This window comes from Somniosus microcephalus, chromosome 28 (assembly GCF_052327205.1).
Source record: "Somniosus microcephalus isolate GS21.2 chromosome 28, FLI_Smic_1.0, whole genome shotgun sequence".
In the NCBI taxonomy this organism is placed as follows: Eukaryota; Metazoa; Chordata; class Chondrichthyes; order Squaliformes; family Somniosidae; genus Somniosus; species Somniosus microcephalus.
The window spans coordinates 48930547-48955800 of NC_141014.1; the positions used below are offsets into that span (position 1 = coordinate 48930547).

Sequence of the window (25254 nt, forward strand, 5' to 3'; positions counted from 1 at the left end):
AAGGGTCGAGAACCAGAGGACACAGATTTAAGGCGATTGGAAGGGGGCCCAAAGACAACATGAGGAAAAACTGAACGCAGCGAGTGGTTAGGATGTGGAATGCACTGCCTGAGAGGGTGATGGTGGCAGACTCAATCTCTGTTTCCAAAAGGGAATTAGACAAGTACCTGAAGGATAAAATGGCAGGGCTCCACAGAAAGGGCAGGGTATAGTACTAGCCAAAGTGCTCCTGCAGTGAGCCAGCATGGGCTCGACAGGCCGAATGGCCTCTTGTGCTGTAACCATTCTATGACCAAATCCCATGACAACGCTGCTGCACAGCCCAGTGTAATACTGGAAATGTAACCAAGTTATGTTAACTGGAACAAAAACCACTAAAATTTAGAAGGAGACAAAATCCAGTCAAAATATAGAACAGTTTATTTACAGTTAGTGACATTTCACATTAAGAGCCCAGGTCTCTCAGCTCTTGCACAAAGTCACAAACAATCATTCCCTACAGGACAGGAGTCTCGCACACAATTACAAATACAAGTACTAAACACAATAGGCTTCATCCCTGCAGTCAGTTTAGTCACTCTTCCCCCAGGGTGTGCTTGTCAAACAGGTACTCTCCCATGCCATTCTCAGGGGCTCCCAGTCTCTTCAGGTTGGTGATGTGATCTCCAAGCTTCTTGATCATCTTCACTTGCTCATCCAAGTAGTGGGTCTCCAGGAAGTCACACAACTGGAAAAAGAGGGAAACTAGTTATGTCCAGCAGCAGATTTCAAGGAACATCCTAGCTTCCCGAAAGAGTTCAATCCACTTGGACTGCAGGATAGTGTTGTGGTGCAATTGAGATTAATGGAATTACTGCATCATTAGATTAAACTTCCTGCAGAATAGGGGCATAGATCCTAAAATCACTGGGACACATTCACTAGTCAATGTCCACAGTAGGCCAACCTCCCACCACTCAAAAACCTAAAAGGCACCAACACAAAGCTATTGGGCGTGAAGATCTTTTGAATAGGCTCACGGTACCACCACCTCCAACTTAACAAATGCCCACATTACAGCTTCAAGAACTTACATGAGGGTCAGTCCTAACAGTGGCGAGTTTGTGCAGATCCAGCAGACTCTGGTTGACATTCTTCTCCAGCTGCAGAGCTCTCTGCATCGCCTCCAGACCATTGCTCCACTCATCCTGCTCTGGTTTCTGGAAAGGGAAATTCAGACAATTCACTGTACAATGGAATAAACAAACAAAGTATTGAAGGAAATTAGGGGTGCAAATATCTAATGTTACCATGAACCAATGTGTTAGAAGAAAATAGAACTACAGCATTAAGCCAACACAACTACTGGAGTCAAATAACAGATGTAGTTAAGGGGAAGCTAGATAAGTACTAGGGAGAGGTGTATAGAAGGATATGCAGATAGGGCTAGATGAAGCACAGTGGGGGGTGGCTCGTGGAGTATAAACTCTGTCATAGACCCACTTGGACAAATGGCCTGTTTGTTATAAATTGGAACCAATGGCTTTAGAAAGTATTTGAAACAATCAGTCTACGGGTCCCAGACAGAAGGTCACTTGTTCATCGAGCCAAACCTTGATGTCCTCCAAGATGATTCGGCCTCCACGCCGATTCTGGAATTTCATCAGTTTCTCAGCGTGCTCCCGTTCCTCGTGCGACTGCTCCTCGAAGAACTCGGCAAAGTGACGCAGGGCAACATCATCCCGGTCAAAGTAGAAGGACTATGGAGAGATCAGAAAAGTCGTTGGGTATCCCATGGCAGATCTATCATGGGTATTGTACATAAAGCCAACCTGGATTTTGCTTTAATTCAAAGGGTTCAATTCTCACTGAACTTGTGGTACATGGAAACTAGCACAGGCCTACTTACTTCACTAACCTGGTAGCAAGTGGACAATCTGACCCCTAGCAATAGGGAAACTGGCCAATGGAAATGGCAAAAGAACCAGAGGCTACAGGAGGAAACTCAAGTGCATGCACTGCCTGAAAGGGTGGTGGGAGCAGATTAAATAGTAACTTGCAAATATTGGCCCAGATCTATTGCCAAGGGGCACTAGAAACAAACCCATTAAAGTAGAGTCTAGTCACAGTGCACAATTCATGTAGTACATCAAAGAGGAGACACTGGTCTGAATCTTACTGGCTACATTCATCCCATGGAACTAAAATTACCACAAGCAGCATTAATTTGGCACCTTCAACACTAATCAAGGCATTTCAGAGGAGAACCACATACCAAGGAATAAAGGTTCATAAACCTTCAGAATTTGAAGTGCTTGGTCAAGGTCAAGAAGTAGGAAAGCAGAGTTAAGGGAGAGTTCCCGAGTAGGGTCAAAGTGGCTGACGGATTTACCACCAGTACGGCAAAGGGAGTTAGAGAAAAGACAGAAGGGCACAAACTGAGAGTTAAAACTAAGGTTAATATTAGGAACAGGAGTGGGCCATTCAGCCACTCGAGCCTGCTCCACCATTCAATTTGATCATGGCTGACCTGTAGCTTTACTCCATCCCCCTTGAGGCACTTACCCAAGAAAAGCATCTGTCTTGAAAGCTCCAATTGTCCCAGCATCCACAGCTGGGGGGAAAAGCAGGTAAAGAAAAAAAAAAAGTGTTCCAGGTCTCCACCACCCTTGTGAAAAAGTGCCTCCTGACTTCCCTCCTAAATGGGCTATTTCTAATTTTAAGATTACATCCCCTTATTGCAAAAGCAAAGTAGGGAAAGGCCATGGAATGATTTAGAAGTGAGGATAACAATTCTGATTTCCACACATTGAATGCAGAGTGTATTCCAAATATAAACTTCAACAACACACTCAAGAGCCCAGGAAAGAGAGTCATTAAGATACTCAGAATATGGTTCAGTTACTGCAAGGACCAGAGAGGCAGTTTGTTAATGGACACACAAGATGATAAATTGCATTATATTTTAGCTTTAAAAAATGAATTTACTGTGCATAGATTGAGGGGTGGGCTAGACACAGCACAGAATTTAGTAGTGTCACATTACATAGTCTCCATTGTGAAGTGGTCAGAAATACAAGACTCACCATGGAGAGATAAACATAGGAGGAATAGAGCTCCATGTTGATCTGCTTGTTGACAGCATCCTCACAGTCCTTGTGGTAGTTCTGACACACTTGAGAAGCCATCCTAATTATTATTTTTTGCTAAATCTAAACTTTGTTGAAATAAGAAGCTGGAATTTAACCAACCCCCCAAACTCCTACTATTTATACCGCTGGATAATCCAGGGCGTGGCCGCCTAGATGATGAGTGACATTCCTCAATACCCAATCAGAAGTGGCAGCCTCTCTCAGAGCACCAATCAAGTAAAGGGAGGAGGGGAGATGACTCCCAGAGCCAATCAGAACTTTGAAAGGGGGTCGTCCGGCCGGATTGCCTCCCTCTCTTCCGTGGCCATGTTCGCGCCCGGGTGGCCCTGGAGCTGGAGCACGCGGTGTCCGCCGGCGCGCTCGATCACTTTCGTGACCGGTGGGCGCCGCGGGGACTGGAGTGCTTAATTGGGCTGGAGAACCAAATTTTAATTTGATTATTAAGGTTTATTTGAAGTTTTATTGGTTTATTACAGTTTGATTGGTTTATTTACAGTTTTAATGGTTTATTTACAGTTTTTATGTGTCTAAATTTATGGTTTTACCAAAAGAGGATCAAGTAAAGGGAGGAGGGGAGATGACTCCCAGAGCCAATCAGAACTTTGAAAGGGGGTCGTCCGGCCGGATTGCCTCCCTCTCTTCCGTGGCCATGTTCGCGCCCGGGTGGCCCTGGAGCTGGAGCACGCGGTGTCCGCCGGGGCGCTCGATCACTTTCGTGACCGGTGGGCGCCGCGGGGACTGGAGTGCATAATTGGGCTGGAGAACCAAATTTTAATTTGATTATTAAGGTTTATTTGGAGGTTTTATTGGTTTATTTACAGTTTTATAGTTTATTTACAGTTTTTATTGTCTAAATTTATGGGTTCAAAAAAAAAGAGGATCAGAACTTTGAAAAATGAGTGTCATTGGCTGACAAGGCAATAAGGACCCCAAGGGCAGGGGATGGTAGCCTAGTGGTTAAGTTACTGAACTAGTCATCCAGAGGCCTTGAACTAATGATCTGCAAGACCTGGGTTTAAATTCCCACAGCAGCTGGGGAATTTAAATTTATAGAAAAAAAAGAAGGATCCCAATCGCCCTGACTTTTCTCAAACACGGTTTGAATATCTGGAATCACAGGCTTATCTTTAGGCTAATCGATTGGGACGATTAAATCATCAATCAGAAACACTTAAACCATAAGTGGCCCCTTTTTAAAGGGGCACAAACAATAAGTTCCAAATTATGACAAAACCAACATAAAAACCTTTAAAATTATAATTGAGTTCCCTGGATCCACTCTGCACTCCAGTCCCTCTGGTGCCCACCGGTTATGGAAAGCCTCAAAGGGAACCGTCAGACACCGCGTGCTCCCTCTTCAGGGACACCCAGGCATTGGTTGTAGCCGCGGAAGGGAGGCGGGCAGCTGGAGCGAACACCCCCCCCATCGACCGCACTCTGCCTGGACCAGTTGAGGGCCACCTTGCCCAGGTTAATTGAATCCTCCGTTGTTTGCGAGTCAGTGTCTTTTTAATAGTTCTGCGTGGTTCAGTGGGTTGGTCATTTTCAGGTATCTGCGGGTTTGAGGCAACATCCAACCAGATCAGTGAGTCTGCAAAGCGGGTCAGGTGAAGTGAAAGAGCGTGTGGTGAATGTGACAAACACAAGCGCTCAGAAGTAAGAGAGGAAATAGCAGAGGCTCTGACCATCATTTTCCAATTTTCTCTGGCAGAGGACTGGAGGACTGCTAACGTGATACCGATGTTTGAAAAGGGACCATGTACAGCAGTCACCTCAAAGCACGGGAGAGGTACCACCAACGCTGCCTCTGCAAGATCCTGCAAATCCATTGGCAGGAGAGGCGCACCAACGTCAATGATCTCGCTCAGGCCAACATCCCCAGCATCGAAGCTTTGACCACGCTCGATGAGCTCCGATGGACGGGTCACATTGTCCGCATGCCCGATACGAGACTCCCAAAACAAGCGCTCTACTCGGAGCTCCGGCACGGCAAGAGAGCCCCAGGTGGGCAGAGGAAAGGCTTCAAGGACACCCTCAAAGCCTCCTCGAAAAAGTGTCACATCCCCACCGACACCTGGGAATCCCTGGCCCAAGACCGCACAAAGTGGAGTCGAAGAATCCGGGAACGCGCCGAACACATCGAGTCTCTTCGCCGGGAGCAAGTGGAAGCCAAGCGCAGGCAGCGCAAGGAGCGCACGTCAACCCAAGCACCCCACCCACCCGCCCCTTCGACCACCGTCTGCCCCACCTGTGACAGAGACAGTAGGTCCCGCATTGGACTCATCAGTCACCTGAGAACTCGTTTTTAATGTGGAAGCAAGTCATCCTCGGTTCGGAGGGACTGCCAAAGAAGAAGAAGAAGAAGTTTAAAAATGGAGAATGGGATAGACTGAATAATTACAGGTCAGTCAGCCTAACCTCGGTGTTGGGAAAATTATTGGAAACATTTCTGAGCGACAGGATAAATCTTCATTTAGAAAGACACAGATTAATCAGGGACAGTCAGCATGGATATGTTAAGGGAAGGTCATGTCTGACTAACTTCATTGAATTGTTTGAGGAGGTAACAAGGAGGGTCGATGAGAGTAGTGCGTTTGTTGTAGCCTATATGGATTTTAGCAAGGCTTTTGATAAGGTCCTGCAAGGCAGACTGGTCACAAAAGTAAAAGCCCATGAGATCCAAGGCAAAGGGGCAAGTTGGATCCAGAATTGGCTCAGAGGCAGGAAACAAAGGGTAATGGTCGAAGGGTGTTTTTGTGACTGGAAGGCTGTTTCCAGTGGGGTTCCGCAGGGCTCAGTAATGGGTCCTTTGCTTTTTGTGGTATATATCAATGATTTAGACTTGAATGTAGGAAGTATGATTAAGAAGTTTGCAGATGATACAAAAATTGGCTGTGTGGTTGATAATGAAGAAAGCTGAAGACTGCAGGAAGATATCAATGGACTGGTCAGGTGGGCAGAACAGTGGCAAATGGAATTCAATCTGGAGAAGTGTGAGGTCATGCATTTGTGGAGGGCTAACAAGGCAAGGGTTAAATGGTAGGACACTGAGAAGTGCAGAAGATCAGAGGGACCTTGGAGTGCATGTCCACAGATCTCTGAAGTTAGCTGGACAGGTAGATAAGGTGGTTAAGAAGGCATACGGGATACTTGCTTTATTAGCCGAGGCATAGAATATAAGAGCAGGGAGGTTATGCTTGAAATGTATAAAACACTGGTTAGGCCGCAGCTAGAGTACTGCGTGCAGTCCTGGTCACCACATTACAGGAAGGATGTGATTGCACTGGAGAGGGTACAGAGGAGATTTACGAGGATGTTGCCTGGGCTGAAGAATTTTAGCTATGAGGAAAGATTGGATAGGCTGGGTTGTCCTATTTATCCCTCAAATAAAAACAGAAAATGCCGGAGACACTCGGCAGGTCAGGCAGCGTCTGTGAAGAGAGAAACAGAGTCAACGTTTCAGGTCGATGACCTTTCGTCAGAACTGGAAAAAAGCCGGAAATGGAACAGATTCTTAAGCAAGTGAAGAGGCTGGGAAAGGGGGGAGGGGAGGAAAGAACAAAAGGGAAGGTCTGTGATAGGATGGAAGGCAGGAGAGATTAAGAGACATTGAGAGATATTCAAGGCAAAGGGAGATGGTAATGGGACAGGTTAAGAAACAAAGGATGGCTCTAGATGAAGTGTAAATTGTGCTTTCTTTTAATATTAATCCCTCAACCAACATAACAAAAACAGATGATCCAGTCATTATCACATTGTTGTTTGTGGGAGCTTGCTGTGTGCAAATTGGCTGCTATGCTTCCTACATTACAACAGTGACTACACTTCAAAAAGTACTTCATGGGCTGTAAAGTGCTTTAAGACATCCGGTGGTCGTGAAAGGCGCTATAGAAATTCAAGTCTTTCTTTTCCCTAGTCTCATTCTTTTGTATTTTCCCACATTATATGCCATTTTCCACCCACCTATCCCGATCCCTTTGTATTTGTAGGTCCGCCTCACCCCCATTATTAGATTTATGCCAGCTTTAAATGATGGTTAACTGTGTATGTGTGTTTTTGTAATGTTTTAAATATTACCTTTTGCACGAGTACATTCCATGTATTTGACATGTACTGGGGTAAGTCTGGTCTATCCGCCAGGGAAAGGATGTTTGAGTTAAGCTGACGGGATTGGGGGGATTGCAGGAAGAGAGAGGCAATCACTGGGTGTACTCTTTTTGAGCAACCCATAAACAAACAGACTGTAACTAAACACAAAACAATAAGTGAAACTTAACAAATTAAATTGAAATTTGGTTTGCCGGGGGGTGACGATGCACTCCAGTCCCCGCGGCACCCACTGGTCGCGGGAGGCCTCAAGCGTGCCGGGGACACTACGTGCTCCATCTCCAGGGCCACCCGGGCACGAACAAGAGACAGGCAGTCGGGCCGAACGACCCCCTGCTGTCTGGACCCAGTTGCTGGCAATCACTGTGTGTAGTGCTGGTTGTGTAGATATTGTCCCACTTGTGAGAAGAGACTATCTGGTATAGACTTGTTTCAGTGATTAATCTCTTGATGTTTGACTGTCCAGGAGGAAAGTACAAATGCAAAGAGGCGAGGAGACTGTTGAATCTTCTCTGGTGGAACAGGAAGTCCAGTAAATCATTGAGATGAGAGTTACTGGCGTTTCCCTAAATCTTGCGAGGGAAGGACAGTGCTGGGATTCCGTGGATACCTCGTGCTCCCGCTAGGATCAAAACACTGTGGGATCAACAGCAAAGAACAGGCTAAGAAAGTGCATCAAAGGTGGAATACTATTGAATTAAAGATGAAGTAAGGAAAAGTGGGACTGGTGGACTGACACGTATTCATGTGATACAGGCATGTTGAGAATAACCTTGGATTTTCACCCAAGGTAGGTCAAAACTCAAAGCTCTAACACTGTGACCAAGTCTCTAATTGGTTATCCTGTAGTTACCTTGCTCTATTCTCCAACTCTCCATTAGGCTTAGAAGTGGCAGCTTTGGCAGTTGGAACATAGTCCAGTGTGGTTCTAGGCCAATGGGACTCCATGAAGAGAGTATTCATCTCTCCCCCCCCACCCCCACAAATTTTCTTCAAAGAAAGGAATCGCATAAAGGCCAGTTGGAACTCCGATTTGAATTAGAACAATGCCGCTAGACTAGATTGGGTGTTTAAACAAATTGTCTGCAACTTAAAACATCAAATGAAACTTAATTAAAAATTGGTTGTTGGGCATGATGATGCACTCCAGTCCCTACCGGTCATGGAAGGGCTCGAGCGCGCTGGCAGACACCGCGTGCTCCATCTCCAGGGAGAACCGGGCACAAACATGGCCACAGAAGAGAGGAAGGCAGGTGAGCCGAAGAACTCCCTCGACCGCCCGCTGCTTGGACCAGTTAATGGCCTTTTTGGGAAGGCCCAGGAATAGTCCTACGAGGAGGTGCTCCAATCTGCCTGCTCCCTCCGCACCGGGTGACCGAAGATCAAGAGCGTGGGACTGAAGTGCAGCCAAAAATTGAGCAGCCCCTTCAAATAATGAAAGAGGGGCTGCAACCTCTCGCATTCTGTGTAAACACAGCCCAGTGTAGCTCTTGTCTGAAGACAACCAAATGTTAATCAGAAAATAAGCAACCACTCAAATTTACAAGGAGACAAAATCCAGTCCAATGTTGAACAGTTTATTTATAGTTAGTGACAGTCTCACAGCTCTTTGTACAAAGTCACACAACCCATCCCTGAAGGACAGGGTCTCCCCCACAATTATACAAACACAAGTACTGAACACAATAAGCTTCAGTCACTCTCCCCCAGGCTGTGCTTGTCAAACAGGTACTCTCCCATGCCATTCTCAGGGGCTCCCAGTCTCTTCAAGTTGGTGATGTGATCTCCAAGCTTCTTGATCATCTTCACTTGCTCATCCAAGTAGTGGGTCTCCAGGAAGTCACACAACTGAAAGAAAGAAACAAAGTGAAACTAGTTATGGCCAGTAGCAGATATCAAGGAACATGATCTCCCCCCCCAACCACTCCCCCCACCCTAGAGTTGGGATTTTAATCCTCTTGGACTGGAGGATAGTCAAGTGGTGTAATTGAGATGATGTAAATTTGCTCCAATGAACCAGTAATTCCTGTACAATAGATGCTAAGAACACCAACAGCTTTATTCTCAATGTCCACATTAGGCCAACTGTCCAGTCCTCTCCCCAACCCACTTAAGGACCCAGGAGAGACACCAACACAAAACGATTGGGCATGGGGAATATTGAATAGGCTCAAGGACAGCAAGGTTCCACCACCTCCAAAAACCCACATTAAGAACTTACATGAGGGTCGGTGTGCCCAGTGGAGAGTTTGTGCAGATCCAGCAGACTCTGGTTGACATTCTTCTCCATCTGTAGAGCTCTCTGCATCGCCTCCAGACCATTGCTCCACTCATCCTGCTCTGGTTTCTGAAGGGGAAAGTCACAGTTCACTTACAATGAATTAAACAAAAATACACAAGACAGCACAAGGAAAACAGGGGTGAAATGCAGCCAGAATTCCATGTTACCATGAACCAATGTGTCACAGGAATATAGAATTACTGCATTAAGCCACCAGAACCATGGAATCAAATTGGAACCAATTGCTTTAGAAAGTATTGGAAACAAGGGGATCCCAACAGAAGGCCACTCATTTATTGAATCCAACCTTGATGTCCTCCAAGATGATTCGGCCTCCACGCCGATTCTGGAATTTCATCAATTTCTCAGCATCCTCGTGTTGCTCATGTGACTGCTCCTTGAGGAACTCGGCAAAGTGACGCAGGGCAACATCATCCCGGTCAAAGTAATAGGACTGTGGAGAGAATTTTAAACAGCTTCATCAGACCTAGATCTTCAAATACAATGCAAGATTATTATGTTTATCTAGTTAGAGAGTTCTTAATCTTGCAAAAAAAGAGATAAAAAAGATAGGAGCAGTAGTAGGCCATTCGGCCCCTCGAGCATGTTCCGCCATTTAATGAGATCATGGCTGATCATCCAAATTCAGTACCCTGTCCCTGCTTTCTCCCCATATCCCTTAAGCCTCAAGATGCCATTGGTTAACTAGCAAAATACAATTCACTTCACTAATCTGAACATGTTGGACAGCTTCTCCTCCCAATAAAAAAACCAGGATGAAAGATTCAACTAGCAAATAACACAAAACTATAAACTAATGTGGAGGATTATATTTCATGTCCAGTCAAACTAAACTCTACTGCTGGGTAAGTAGTCCCTCCTCTACTTCCCATCATTCAGATGAGATGTTAAACAGAGGCCCTGTCTGTCCTCAGGTGGATGTGAAAGATCTCAAGGCACTACTTCAGAGAACAGGGGAGTTCTCTCCAGTTTCCCAGGACAATATTTATCCCTCAACCAACACCACTAAAACAGATGATCTGATCATTCTCATTGTTTGTGGGAGCTTACTGTGCACAAATTGGCTGCTCCATTTCCCACATAACAGGTGGCTACAAAAGCACTTTGGGAGGTAGTCAAAAGGCACTATATAAATGCTTATTTTTCCAAATCTAAACTAACATTGGGCATGGAAGGAGAAACTTCCTCAATTCCAGTAGTTTTACACTACAATGTAGTGCAAAAGATCTAGGCTCAGTGAACAAGGCTTCAACACCAGGATTCCCAGGACTTCACTTCCAGTTAAAGAGAAAGCCAGTGAGGACCTGCCAACATGTCACTCACTACAGTCACCCCACTGAAACTGAACTTTGTTTCATGTCAACAAGCACCAACAGTCACTTGACTAGGTTTGTGTTCTTGTTACAAACTCAGGCAGCAGCTGAGCTAGTTCCATATATTAAACCTGGTCAACAGAGTGCAGCTGCTACAAGGAGCAAGCCATTAACTCAACAAGATCACCCTGAAGTACTCACTGCCCAAAGATTGCTTCCCCAGGTAAGGAAGTCAAGAGAAATATAGTTTAAAACCAGTTCATGGAACTGCAGAATTTCCAACTTTTCACAATACAGCAACAAGGAATACAAGACCCACCATGGAGAGATAAACATAGGAGGAATAGAGCTCCATGTTGATCTGCTTGTTGACAGCATCCTCACAGTCCTTGTGGTAGTTCTGACGCACTTGGGAGGCCATCTTCACTATTATCTGTTATACTATTACTGCTCACTATCACCTAGACAATTCAAGAACTGACTCTTTTTAACCCAAGCTCTTGTATTTATACTAGTGGGGCAGCCTGCATTCAAACAAGGAATGACATCACCAATGATGATTGACAATCGCTGAGAGCCAATCAGGAATCTTTCCTGAATCCAGGCACCAATTAACAAAGGAGAGGGGGTGTGGGGGAGGGGGGTGAGAGACCCAGAGCCAATCAGAGCTATGGAAAACCGGCAGGTTTGGGAGATCAGTCTCGGTGATGTCACTGCTTTTGGGGTCCTTGACCTTCTTCAAATCGGAAAGTCTCTCGTTGTTTGATGCTCTCATTTGAATTAAATGACAATTTGCTGCTTTCGAAAAGCTCAAGGTGCTGAGAATCATCCTTCGCTATCGATGTATTTTCCTACAATTGTTCCTTCGTCGTCGCTGGGTCAAAATCCTGGAACTCCCTCCCTAACAGCATTGTGGGAGTACCTTCACCGCTCGGACTGCAGCGGTTCAAGAAGGCGGCTCACCACCACCTTCTCCAGGGAGACTCGCGCCGGACAAGAAATTCTGGCCGTTGACAGCGACGCCCACATCCCATGAATTAATATTCAAAAAATGGAATAAATTGATTGGAAACACCTTTGTGTGTTATGGAACCTACACCAGAGTATTATTCATTCACATTTTCAGATTCTGTAGAACCGGGACCCATGAGGCTTGACTTTCCATTAAATATTTCTCCCCATCACACAATCCCTTCGGATGTAAAGACAGGAATTTCTCACAGAAAAACAGGGGTGTATTTTCTAGCCCGTCACTCGGGGAGCTGCTACCAGGGCTGTACTTCTTTGTAGTCAGACTGTAGGAAATGTATCGGCACGGAGCGGGGTGAACGTCGACCTCATAGATTTTGTGAGATGCAAACAGTTACCATTAGTGCCGTTCTGACCTCAGTGCGGGGAGTGCTTGCAGCCGAACCGCACCCGAGTTCAACGTGTTAAATTGGTATAGAACCTCGGTTAGACTACACTTGGAGTACGGTGCACGGTTCTGGTCTCCATAGAATCATAGAATAGTGCAGCACAGAAGGAGGCCATTCGGCCCATCGAGTCTGTCCCGGCTCGTTCAAAGAGCAATCCAGTTAGTCCCACTTCCCCGCTCTTTCCCCAGGAACCTGGAATTTTTTCTACTTCAAGTATTTATCCAATTCCCCTTTGAAGGCCACTATTGAATCTGTATCCACCGCCCCATCAGGCAGCGCATTCCCAATCCTAACCACTCCTTGTGTAACACAGTTTTTCCTCCTGTCGCCTCTGGTTCTTTTGCGAATCATCTTAAATCTGTGTCCTCTGGTTACCGACCCTTCAGCCATTGGAAACAGTTTCTCTTTATTTACTCTATCGAAACCCTTCATGATTTTAAACACCTCTGTCAAATCTCCCCTTAGCCTTCTCTGCTCTAAGGAGAATATTACAAAAAGGATATAGAGGCACTGGAGAAGGTGCACATTTGATTTACAAGAATGACAGCAGAACTGAGAGGTTATATCGATCAGGAATGACTGAACAGGCTGGGGCTCTTTTCTCTAGAAATAAGAAGGCTGAAGGGTGACCTAATAGAGGTCTTTAAAATGATGAAGGTGTTTTGATAAGGCAGATGGAGAGAAAATGCTTTCACTTGTGGTCTTTTGTGGTTGCACAATTTATCTGCAGCTTAAGAAAATGTCAAATAAAGTTTATCAACTTAAATTAAAGTAACATCGGCCAGGGATCAGTTGTCCCTCCTTTTGGTTGTACAATTTATCTGCAAATTTAAGGAAAACGTCAAATAAGGCTTATCAACTTAGATTAGAATGACATCGGCCGGGGTGACGATGCACTCCAGTCCCCGCGGCGCCCACCGGTCTCGGAAGGCCTCGAGCGTGCCGGCGGACACCGCGTGCTCCATCTCCAGGGCCACCCGGGCGCGAACATAGCCGCGGAACGGAGGCAGGCAATGCTTTCGCTTGTGGGGGAGTCCAGAACTCAGGGCCATAAGTATAAGATAGTCACTAATAAATCTAACAGGGGATTCAGGAGCAACTTCTTCAGTGGTTAGAATGTGGAACTCGCTACCACATGGAGTAGTTGAGGCGAAGAGCAGAGATGCATTTAAGGTGAAGTTTGGTAAGAAAGGAGTAGAAGAATATGCTGATCGGATTAGATGAAGAAGGGCGGGAAGGAGGCTCGTGTGGAGCATAAACCCTGGCACGGAGCAGTCGGGCCGAATGGCCTGTTTCTGTGCTGTAAATTTGATGTAATTCTTAAAACACGGGTGCCTGTAAAGTTTTTCACATCGAGTGAGCTGAAGACTTTGTTTTGTCTGAAACATGAAGCCATCAAACCCGTCAGCATGCAAACCCATCCCGACTCGTAGAATTGCGGCTCATCGTCGTGTGAAATGTGGGGAACTCAGATACCCCAGAAATGCCTCCGAGAGCTGCAAAGACATCAACGTGGAATGGCTGAAGACGGCAATTTCATTGCACCCGCTGCAGTTCTCAGCTAAGTTCCTAAATTAGCGTGTAAACACTGGCGTGTTGCAGCTTCAGCATCAACGGTTGAATCCATTCCTGGGGGTGAAGGACACAAATGGAGATGCAGTAGGATTTGGAAAGGATGATTGCTATTTGGTGCGAACTGCACAATGGGCCTGAATACCAATCAATACATTTATGGAGGAGCTGCTGGTATTGGGTTTATACATTGATGGAACAGGCAGGGAGGGGGGAAAAGAGAGTTTCAGGAAAAGTATCTATTTAACTTGGGGGTTGTACTTTGTTCATTTAATGAAATACATTTACTCCTTCCAGAAGGATTATATTTTGTGGGAATATAGTTCCACATGGATTCCTCATCCTTCAATACCTTACCCAAGACCATGAGTGTTGGCAGGTTGGTCAACCATGGTGGGGGAAGAGAGGGGTCCCAGAACAAAGCCCAATAGGGTATTCACACTTTCCTAGTAAGATATCTTTGGAATTCTCTACCCCAGAGCACTGTGGATGCTGAATCATTGCCCTTCGTTTGCAACACAAGATTGAAGTATTTGCAAGAAATACCTACAATTGAAAGGAGATCTTTCAACCTGTGTCTGAATATCCAAGTTAAATATAGTCAAATTACAGCAGCAAAAAAAAAATTCATATGACTGTTCCCATTGGCAGAAGGTTCAAGAACCAGAGGCCACCAATTGAAGGTGATTGGCAGGAGGCCCAAAGGCAACATGAGGAAAAACATTTTTATGCAGGGAGTGGTTAGGATCTAGAATGCACTACCCGAGGGTGGTGGAGGTTGATTCAATCGTGGCTTTCAAAAGGGAACTAGAAAATACCAGAAAGAAAAAAATTGCAGGACTACAGGAAGAAAAGGGTGGGGGAGTGGGATGAGCTGAAATGCTCCTGCAGAGAGCCGTACGGGCTCAACGGGCCGAATGGCCTCCTGTGCTATAACCATTCTATGACCAAATCCCATGACAACACTGCTGCACAGCCTAGTGTAATACTGGAAATGTCACCAAGTTATGCTAACTGGAACAAAAACTACTAAAATTTACAAAGAGTCAAAATCCAGTCCAATATTGAACAGTTTATTTACAGTTAGTGACATTTCACATTAAGAGCCCAGGTCTCAGCTCTTGTACAAAGTCACAAGCCATCATTCCCTACAGGACAGGAGTCTCGCACACAATTATAAATACAAGTACTAAACACAATAGGCTTCATCCCTGCAGTCACTTCAGTCACTCTTCCGCCAGGCTGTGTTTGTCAAACAGGAACTCTCCCATGCCATTCTCAGGGGCTCCCAGTCTCTTCAAGTTGGTGATGTGATCGCCAAGCTTCTTGATCATCTTCACTTGCTCATCCAAGTAGTGGGTCTCCAGGAAGTCACACAACTGGAAAAAGAGGGAAACTAGTTATGTCCAGCAGCAGATTTGAAGGAACATCCTCGCTTTCCCCTGAGTGTTTAATCCTCTTGGACTGCAGGACAGTCTAGTGGTGCAATTGAGATTAATGGAATTACTGCATCATTAGATTAAACTTCCTGCACAATAGGGGCATAGATCCTAGAATCACTGGGACACATTTACTAGTCAATGTCCACAGTAGGCCAAGCTCCCACCAATCAAAAACCTAAGAAGCACCAACACAAAAGCTATTGGGCATGGAGATCTTTTGAATAGGCTCAAGGTTCCACCACCTCCAATTTAACAAATGCCCACATTACAGCATCAAGAACTTACATGAGCGTCAGTCCTCTCAGTGGAGAGTTTGTGCAGATCCAGCAGACTCTGGTTGACATTCTTCTCCAGCTGCAGAGCGCTCTGCATCGCCTCCAGACCATTGCTCCACTCATCCTGCGCTGGTTTCTGGAAAGGGAAATACAGACAGTTCACTGTACAATGGATTAAACAAACAAGCATTGAAGGAAATTAGGGGTGCAAATGTCTACTCTTACCATGAATCAATGTGTTTGAAGAAAATAGAACTACTGCATTAAGCCAACACAACTACCGGAGTCAAATAACAGATGTATTTAAGGGGAAGCTAGATATGTACTAGGGAGAGGTGTATAAAAGGATATGCAGATAGGGTTAGATGACACACGGTGGGAACTGGTTCGTGGAGTATAAACTCTGTCATGGACCCACTTGGCCTGTTATAAATTGGAACCAATTGCTTTAGAAAGTATTTGAAACAATCAGTCCGAGGGGTTCCAGACAGAAGGTCACTCGTTTATTGAGCCAAACCTTGATGTCCGCCAAGATGATTCGGCCTCCACGCCGATTCTGGAATTTCATCAGTTTCTCCGCGTGCTCCAGTTCCTCGTGTGACTGCTCCTTGAAGAACTCGGCAAAGTGACGCAGGGCAACATCATCCCGGTCAAAGTAATAGGACTATGGAGAGATCAGAAAAGTCGTTGTGTATCTCATAGCAGACCTATCATGGTTATTGTACATAAAGCCAACCTGGATTTTGCTTTCTTTCAAAAGGGTTCAAGTCTTACTGAACTTGTTGTACATTAGCACAGGCCTACTTACTTCACTAACCTGGTAGAGTGGACAATCTGACCCCTAGCAATAGGGAAACTGGCCAATGGAAATGGCAAAAAAGAGGCAACATGAGCAAACTCAAGTGCATGAACTGCCTGAAAAGGGTGGTGGGAGCAGATTAAATAGTAACTTACAATTATTGGCCCAGAGCTATTGCCAAGGGGCATTAGAAGCAAACCCATTAAAGTCTAGTCACAGTGCACAGTTCATGTAGTACAAAGAGGAGACACTGGTCTGAGTCTTACTGGCTACATTCATCCCATGGAACTAAAATTACCACAAGCAGCATTAATTTGGCACCTTCAACACTAATCAAGGCATTTCAGAGGAGAACCAGATACCAAGGAATAAAGGTTCATAAGCCTTCAGAATTTGAAGTGCTTGGTCAAGGTCAAGAAGTAGGAAAGCAGAGGAGTTAAGGGAGAGTTCCCCTGAGTAGGGTCAAAGTGGCTGAAGGATTTACCACCATTAAAGCAAAGGGAGTTAGAGAAAAGACAGAAGGGCACAAACTGATACTTAAAACTAGGAGATTAAGAATATTAGGAACAGGAGTAGGCCATTCAGCCACTCAAGCCTACTTCACCATTCAATTTGATCATGGCTGACCTGTAGCTTTACTCCATCCCCCTCGAGACCCTTACCCAACAAAACCATCTGTCTTGAAAGCTCCAATTGTCCCAGCATCCACAGCTAGGAGGTGGGGGGAGGAGAAAGCAGGTAAAGAAAGTGTTCCAGATTTCCACCACCCTTGTGAAAAAGTACCTCCTGACTTCCCTCCTAAATGGGCTACTTCTAATTTTAAGATTACATCCCCTCATTGCAAAAGCGAAGTAGGGAAAGGCCATGGAGTGATTTAGAAGTGAGGATAACAATTCTGATTTACACACTTTGAATGCAGAGTGTATTCCAAATATAAACTTCAACACCACACTCACAAGAGCCCAGGAAAGAGAGAGTCATTAAGATACTCAGAATATGGTTCAGTTACTGCAAGGACCAGAGAGGCAGTTTTTTAATTAATGCACAAGATGATCAATTACATTATATTAATTATAGCTTTAAAAATGAATTTACTGTGCATAGATTGAGGGGTGGGCTAGATACAGCACAGAATTTAGTAAAGTAACATTACATAGACTCCACTATGAAGTGGTCAGAAATACAAGACTCACCATGGAGAGATAAACATAGGAGGAATAGAGCTCCATGTTGATCTGCTTGTTGACAGCATCCTCACAGTCCTTGTGATAGTTCTGACACACTTGCGAAGCCATCCTAATTATTATTATTTATTGCTAAATCTAAACTTTGTTGAAGTAAGAAGCTGGGATTTAACCAACCCCCCGAACTCCTAGTATTTATACTGCTGGATAATCCAGGGCGTGGCCGCCTAGGTGATGAGTGACATTCCTCAATACCCAATCAGAAGTGGCAGCCTCTCAGAGCACCAATCAAGTAAAGGGAGGAGGGGAGATGACGCCCAGAGCCAATCAGAACTTTGAAAGGGGGTCGTCCGTCCGGATTGCCTCCCTCTCTTCCGTGGCCATGTTCGCGCCCGGGTGGCCCTGGAGCTGGAGCACGCGGTGTCCGCCGGCGCGCTCGATCATTTTCGTGACCGGTGGGCGCCGCGGGGACTGGAGTGCATAATTGGGCTGGAGAACCAAATTTTAATTTGATTATTAAGGTTTATTTGAAGTGTTATTGGTTTATTTACAGTTTTAATGGTTTATTTACAGTTTTTATTTGTCTAAATTTATGTTTTCACAAAAAGAGGATCAGAACTTTGAAAAATGAGTGTCATTGGCTGACAAGGCAATAAGGACCCCAAGGGAAGGGGACAGTAGCCTAGTGGTAAATTTAGTGAACCAGTAATCCAGAGGCCTGAATCATTCTCTGCCTTGCTCTGAGTGCTGCAGGTTGTCTCTGGCTTCCTCAGAGTGCTGCAGGAGGAAAGAAGAGCGTGGTGGCCTCCTGACCTGGCAAGAAGGAGAAGCACCAGTCCACCAACAGCCAGACCATCTACAACTGAGGTGCCTGGAGGGAGAGGAGGAGAGGAAAGGCCTCCATCTCAGGAGAGGGAGAGAGGGGAGAGGAACACCAGCCAACTTCTACTTGGAAGGAGGGGAGGAGCTGCATCGTTACTTCCAACATCTGCAGGTGGGTGTCTTTTTTGGGCATTCCCCAAAAGACTGTGTATTCTAGGCGGGGGGAGGAAAGAAGACGGGCCGGAAAGCCTGGCCTGGGTCGGCTGGAGCTGCCCAGGTGAAGCCTCTTACTCGCTTACCTGCATCGAGAAGACCTGGTGTGGGGCTGAGCCTGGGCTTTTTCCAGCCTACCCAGGCGAAGACATCTTCTCCCCCTGCCCGAAGATCATCTTCATAGACTTTGTTACCATCGGGGAGTGCACCCCCTGCTGACACCCACCCACCAAATACCACCTAGAGTGGTGACCCTGCCTTTGCGGGCCCCCCCCCTCCTTCTCACCCACCCCCCCTCTCTCTCTCTTTATCCCTCTCTTTTGTCTCTCTCAAAGGGCACCTCCCTTAAAATCACCAATAGCCACTTTGAGCAGAGAGGAGGAGGCCCCTCTCCCAATCATTCCATCAAGGGGAGAGGTGGGCCATTGGCTTTAAACTCCCTCTGCTCGGTGGCAGACCTTACATTTTTACTGAGGCCACTTAATACCACACGGCCTGTGACTTGGGGTGTGTGTAGCTCCCAAAAAATCACCCCAGTATGGCTTCGACGTCTTCGGCGGTGACGGGGCCAGCGAGAACGTATGCGGCGGTGACGGCCAAAGCCGCGGCTGCTCCCGCTCCTTCCGCTGCCCTGTCACCGTTCCGACTTATTACGAAGAAGCTCGGGGTGAAGAGCTACACTCACCCCAACATGACTATCGAGGAATGTGTGAAGGCGATGGCTGGGGTTGTCGGCCCTTCAGCCATCCTCGCCGCCTCGAGGATGTATGGGAAGGCTGTGTTCTTCCTGGAGTCCGAGCGGGCGGTGGCCCTGGCCATCGCCCAGGGGCTCACCGTGGGCGGGACCTTCCTGCCGGTGGACCCTCTTGAGGCCACCGCGCAGAGGGTCGTGTTGTCTAACGTCCCGCCCTTCATCTCCGGTGAGCTCCTCCTCCCCCACTTGCACCAACTTGGGGAGGTGAGGTCGGGGATTACGCCGATCCCGCTCGGATTCTGGGAACCCAGCCTTCGCCATGTCTTCTCCTTCCGGCGCCAGGCCTTTATCCAGCTGGCGCGGGAGGGGGAGATGGACGGGGCCTTTTCCGTCCTCCGCGAGGGGACCCCGTACCGCGTCTTCTATACGACGGACGGCGTGCGGTTGCACGCCTGCAAGGAGGTGGGGCATATCCGTAAGAACTGCCCCGCCTCCAAGGCCGCCAGATCGTCTGGCGTGGCCGTAGCTGGCGCCGCCGCCGCTCCTCCCCCCGGGTGTAGCCGTGCCCCCCCTCAAACAAATACCACCGGGGTGCGGTCGTCGTCGGAGGTCGATGCCATCCTGGCCTCCGGCGGGGGGGGAGGAGGGTTGTCCGGTCGGGAAGAAGACGCGGGGGAAAAGTAAATACCGGAGGGCGGGTCCCCCCGAGGAGGGCGTGCCCCACAATATGGAGCCCCTGACGCCAGAGAGCGTCGCCGCGTTAATCGCGGAGTGCGGCGGCGGGGGGGACCTCGTGCCCGAGCCTGTGGCCGCGACCGCCGAGGCGGTAGCGCCAGAACCTGCGGCCGGGCTTGGGCCCGAGGGACCCGAGAAACCCGCTCCACCGGGGGGAGCGGGGGAGGCCTGTGCGGAAATGGAGGTTTCCCTCTACCCCTCCGCACTTAAAAGAAGGCGCGACCCCCTGGATGAGGAGGAGGACCGGGAGGAGGAAGGTCCCTCCGGTCAGGAGGCGTCGTCGCCCGCCGCGGGTACTGCACCACACCCCACCGCTAATACCATCACGGGCGAACGGCAGGGGTCGCCTGTCCCTAGGGGGGCTGAGGCAGAGGTGTCTGCCCAGCTCGTGCCTCCCGGGGATGGGGACGAGACCCTGCCCGTGGGGGGGGTCGCGGAGCAACCCGCGGCAGAAGTAGATCCTCTTTCAGTACCGTTACCTCTCGACGGGTCGGGCGGCCTGGGGTCCGGGTCGGGCGAGTCCTCGGATAATGAGCTCGCCCAAAGTGACCCGGTCATCTCCCAGGTGCTGCTCGACCTCGTCGAGGGGTTAAATGAGATTACCCCATCCGCTGGGTCGGAGGCCGGTGGCGCAGAAGAGGAAGGCCCTCTGTCTCTGTCTCCGGTGCCGGGCGACATGGAGGAGTTCGTTTTTACGTACTCTCTGATCTCTCCGGTCGTTCCGGCGCCCGGGGCAGGGGGGGACTCTGAACCGCCGCCGTCTTCTGGCCCGGCGCCCCTAGAGGAGCCCAGGGAGGAATCCTCCGCTACCGATCCTGGGGGTGGGATCCGGGCGGAGGCGGGGCCGGCCGTCGCGGCCGAGCCGCTCGCTGCGCGCCGCGTGGCGGACGGGTCGGCCGCCGGTGGCGACCCCCCGGAGGAGGACGGGGACTCGCTGGTGGGGGCGGAGGAGGAATGCGATTCCATCGCTGATGAGGAGATGGAGGACCTCGCGCCCCTCGCCGGGACCCCCCCTCATTCCCATTGAGGATCTCCGGGACTTTGTGGCCACGTGCCAGGGTCGTCAAAGGACCCGGCTGGCCCTCGATAGATGGTCGGGGCTGGCGCTGCTCGTCGGGTCGGCCCGCGTCGCCTTCAAGACCATGGTCGCGGACGCGGGCGTGGACCCGCTCGAGCTGCGTCAGTTCCGGTCCTTCCTCACTGGGCTGCAAAGGGAGTGGCGGTCGACTAGCGGCCGCCCTCCCTTCCCCCATTAGTGATAAGTAGGGGTTGGATTATGCTTCTGAAATGAAGATAAACATAGCCAGCCTCAAGATCAACGGCGGCAGGGAAGCTAGCCGCAGATTTAATAACTTTTCGGTCCTTCGGGACGGGAAGTATGCGGTGTGCTTCCTGCAAGAAACCCACACCGTTCCGGGAGACGAGGCCACGTGGCTCCTGGAGTGGCAAGGAGGGGTCAGCATGAGTCACCTCTCCAGTGTTTCCAGTGGGGTGGCTATCTTGCTGGCCCCGCATTTTCAGCCGGAGATCTTGGGGGTCAAGGAGCTCGTGCCGGGCCGCTTGCTCCAGGTCACTGTTCGCCTGGGGGGCGTGCCGCTCCATCTAGTGAACGTGTACGCCCCTCAGACCGGTGCGCAGCAAGCGCGCTTCTTTGAAGAAGTGTCCACTCTTCCGGGCTCCATCGACGCGGGCGAGTGCGTCGTCCTCGGGGGGGATTTTAACTGCACCCTCGAGGCAAAGGACCGCACGGGCGGCCTGCGAAGCCCGGCGGCGATGGAGAAGTTGAGGGACCTGGTCGGGTCCCTCGACTTGGTGGACGTCTGGCGAAATCTCCATCCCGACTCCAGCGCCTTCACTTGCGTGAGGTCTGGGAGAGGAGCATCCAGAATCGACCGCCTCTACATTTCCCGGGCATACGTCTCCTGCGTTCCGGCGGCTTCCATGCGGCCAGTGCCATGCACAGACCACCACCTGGTGTGGGCGGAGCTCGTTCCGCTGCGCGCGCGGGGGGGGTCCGCGTACTGGCACTTTAACAACCTGCTGCTGGAGGACGCACGGTTCCGGGATTCGTTTAGTCGGTTCTGGGCCGGCTGGAGAAGGAAACAGGGGGGCTTCCCCTCCTTGAGGCTATGGTGGGACGTGGGCAAGGCTCACGTCCGTCTCTTCTGTCAGGAGTATGCGAGGGGGTTGACCAAGAGGCGGGAGGCCCGGGTCGGGCGGTTGGAGAAGGAGGTGCTCGACCTGGAGTCCCGTCTCGGTCAAGTCGTCGAGGACCCGGCCCTGCGGTTGGTGTACGAAGAGAAGAAGGGCGCGCTGAAGGACCTGCAGCTCGTCGGGTCCCGAGGCGCGTACGTGAGGTCGCGGATCCAGTTCCTGCGGGACCTGGACCGCGGCTCCCCCTTCTTCTACTCGCTGGAAAAAAGACGGGGGGTCCCTAAGCAGCTCTTGGAGCTGCTGGCCGACGATGGATCTCTGGTCTCGGATCTGGAGGGAATCCGCGCGGAGACCCGCGCCTATTACGGGGCTCTGTTCTCACCGGATCCGTCCAGCGAGGATGCGCGCAGAGTTTTGTGGGAGGACCTGCCGAAGGTCGGCCTGGAGGGCACCGAAAAATTGGACGCTCCTCTGAGTCTGGAGGAGCTGACCAGCGCCCTCCGCTAGCTCTCTAGGGGGAAGTCCCCGGGGCTGGACGGGCTGACCGTGGAGTTCCACAGGGCGTTCTGGGACGTCTTGGGGGGTGACTACGCGCGGGTCCTGGGGGAAAGTTTGGCGACCGGGGAGATGCCCCTCTCTTGGTGCAGGGCGATGATTGTCCTGCTGCCAAAGAAGGGCGATCTCCACCTCCTTAAGAACTGGCGCCCGGTCTCCCTCCTCAGCACGGATTACAAAATTTTTGCCAGGGCCATGTCTGCTCGCCTTGGCGCCGTGCTGGCCCACATGATCCACCCCGACCAGTCCTACACGGTCCCGGGCCGGTCTATCCATGATAACATCCATCTGGTCCGGGACCTGGTCCACCATTCCCAGAGGGCTGGTCTGTCGGTTGCCTTCCTTTCCCTGGATCAGGAGAAGGCGTTCGACAGGGTGGATCACGAGTATCTTTTCGGGACTCTGCGCGCATTCGGGTTCGGGACGCATTTTGTCGCCCGGATCCGACTTCTGTACGCTGCCGCGGAGTGTCTGATTAAAGTTAACGGGTCCTTGACGGCGCCCCTTTGCTTCAGGAGGGGGGTGCGTCAGGGATGCCCCATGTCCGGCCAGTTATATGCCATTTGCGTAGAGCCTTACCTGCGTGTCTTGCGGAAGAGGTTGGCGGGACTGGCTCTGCAAGGGCCGGGCGTGGAGGTGGTCCTCTCGGCTTACGCCGATGACGTGCTCCTCATGGTCACGGATCCCGTTGACTTGCGGAGGATGCGGGAATGCCAGCAGATTTACTCGGACGCATCCTCCGCCAGGATCAACTGGGGGAAATATTCCGGACTCCTGGTGGGTCAGTGGCGGGTGGACTCCCTGCCGGAGGAGTTCAGGCCCTTCGCCTGGAGCACTACGCACCTCCTCTACTTGGGAGTCTACCTCAGCCCGGCCGAGGACGCCTGGCCGGCGAACTGGCACGAGTTGGAGGCCAAAGTCGCCACTCACTTAGGACGCTGGACAGGATTGCTCCGAGTGTTGTCCTACAGGGGTCGGGCATTGGTCATAAACCAACTGGTGGCCGCCATGTTGTGGTACCGGTTGGTTACTCTGATCCCTGCGTTTGTCACCAAGATACAGAAGAAGCTCGTCGACTTCTTCTGGAACAACAGGATGCACTGGGTCTCTGCCGCGGTTCTGAGTCTCCCGCTTAGGCAGGGCGGTCAGGCGCTGGTGTGCCTTCACACCCAGGCTGCGACTTTCCGTCTTCAGACGCTGCAGAGATACCTGTACATTGAGATTCCTCCAAGATGGTGTGCGCTGGCGACGTATTTCTTCCGCCAGCTGCGCGGCCTCAATTATGACACGCAGCTCCTGTTTGTGAATGTGGGTGGCACGCGTGCCAGCCTGAGAGAGCTGCCTGTCTTCTACCAGGAACTGCTATGGGCTTGGAATCAGGTCGCTTCCAGGCGCAGCTCTCCCCCGACAGGAATGGTGGCTGTCCTTCGGGAGCCACTGTTCAGGAATCCGCACCTCCACGTCCGCAGGTTCGGGTGGCTGGCGGAGCGCAGAGCTGTGGCTGGCAAGGTGACTCGAGTCGGGGACCTGCTCGATGGCGGAGGAGCGGGCTGGATGGCGCCGGAGGAGTTGGCGAGGCGCATGTCTTGGGTCAACGTCCAGCTCGCGGCCGATGCCATCGAGTCGATAAAGGCAAAAGTGCGCCCCGGCACCACGAGGCGTATCGAGGTGGCTCAGGCGTGTGGGGCGATCCCGTCTGAGCTTTCCCCCGTTCAGACGGAATTCCTTGTCGGCGCCCAGCCCCGAACCCCCCCTCGGGAGCCGGCGCCTCACAACTTGAGCCGTCTCGAGGAAATACCCTCCGTGCCTTTTCATTCTGCACGGAGGGGTTTCCTGTACGGGCTGCTCCTGCACACCTTCCACTTTGCCATCTTCGCCTGCCGTCCGGACACGCCGTGGCGTGCCGTTTTACCTTCCGACGGAGGCGGAGGTCCCCAATGGGGGGCTCTCTATGCGGGAGTCCTCCCTTGTTCTATTGGGGACTTGGCCGGGAGGGTGTTGCACAGGGCAGTCCCGTGCAATAGGTATTTAAGTAGGTTCACGGACTCCCGGACCGCATGTTTGTTCTGCGGTTTGGAGGAGTCCGTATTTCATATATATATCGAGTGTGAGAGGTTGCAGCCCCTCTTCCATTATTTGAAGGGGCTGCTCCTCAAGTTTTGGTTGCACTTCAGCCCCACGCTCTTGATCTATGGTCACCCGGTGCGGAGGGGAGCGGGCGGTTTGGAGGACCTCCTCGTGGGTCTGCTCCTGGGCCTGGCAAAGAAAGCCATTAATTGGTCCAGGCAGCGGGCGGTCGAGGGGGTCGTCCGGCCGGATTGCCTCCCTCTCTTCCGTGGCCATGTTCGCGCCCGGGTGGCCCTGGAGATGGAGCACGCGGTGTCCGCCGGCGCGCTCGATCACTTTCCTGACCGGTGGGCGCCGCGGGGACTGGAGTGCACAATTGGGTTGGAAAACCAAATTTTAATTTGATTCTTAAGGTTTATTTGAAGTTTTAATGGTTTATTTACAGTTTTTAGTTGTCTAAATTTATGTTTT

General features: G+C 50.0%; 2 protein-coding genes across 2 annotated transcripts; both read right to left on the reverse strand.

Moving 5' to 3' along the window:
- Positions 1 to 397: 397 nt before the first annotated feature.
- Positions 398 to 11358, reverse strand: LOC147099828 (ferritin heavy chain B-like). The gene is made up of 6 exons (XM_085969147.1): positions 11173 to 11358; positions 9827 to 9973; positions 9460 to 9585; positions 1593 to 1739; positions 1074 to 1199; positions 398 to 727 (listed from the first exon to the last, which is right to left on the reverse strand). The coding sequence occupies exons 1-6, from the start codon at positions 11272 to 11274 to the stop codon at positions 575 to 577; spliced, it is 801 nt and encodes a 266-aa protein (XP_085825273.1). The 5' UTR covers positions 11275 to 11358; the 3' UTR covers positions 398 to 574.
- Positions 11359 to 14375: 3017 nt separating this feature from the next.
- LOC147099829 (ferritin heavy chain, oocyte isoform-like) lies at positions 14376 to 17710 on the reverse strand. The gene is made up of 4 exons (XM_085969399.1): positions 17553 to 17710; positions 16078 to 16224; positions 15571 to 15696; positions 14376 to 15222 (listed from the first exon to the last, which is right to left on the reverse strand). The coding sequence occupies exons 1-4, from the start codon at positions 17652 to 17654 to the stop codon at positions 15070 to 15072; spliced, it is 528 nt and encodes a 175-aa protein (XP_085825525.1). The 5' UTR covers positions 17655 to 17710; the 3' UTR covers positions 14376 to 15069.
- Positions 17711 to 25254: the final 7544 nt, after the last annotated feature.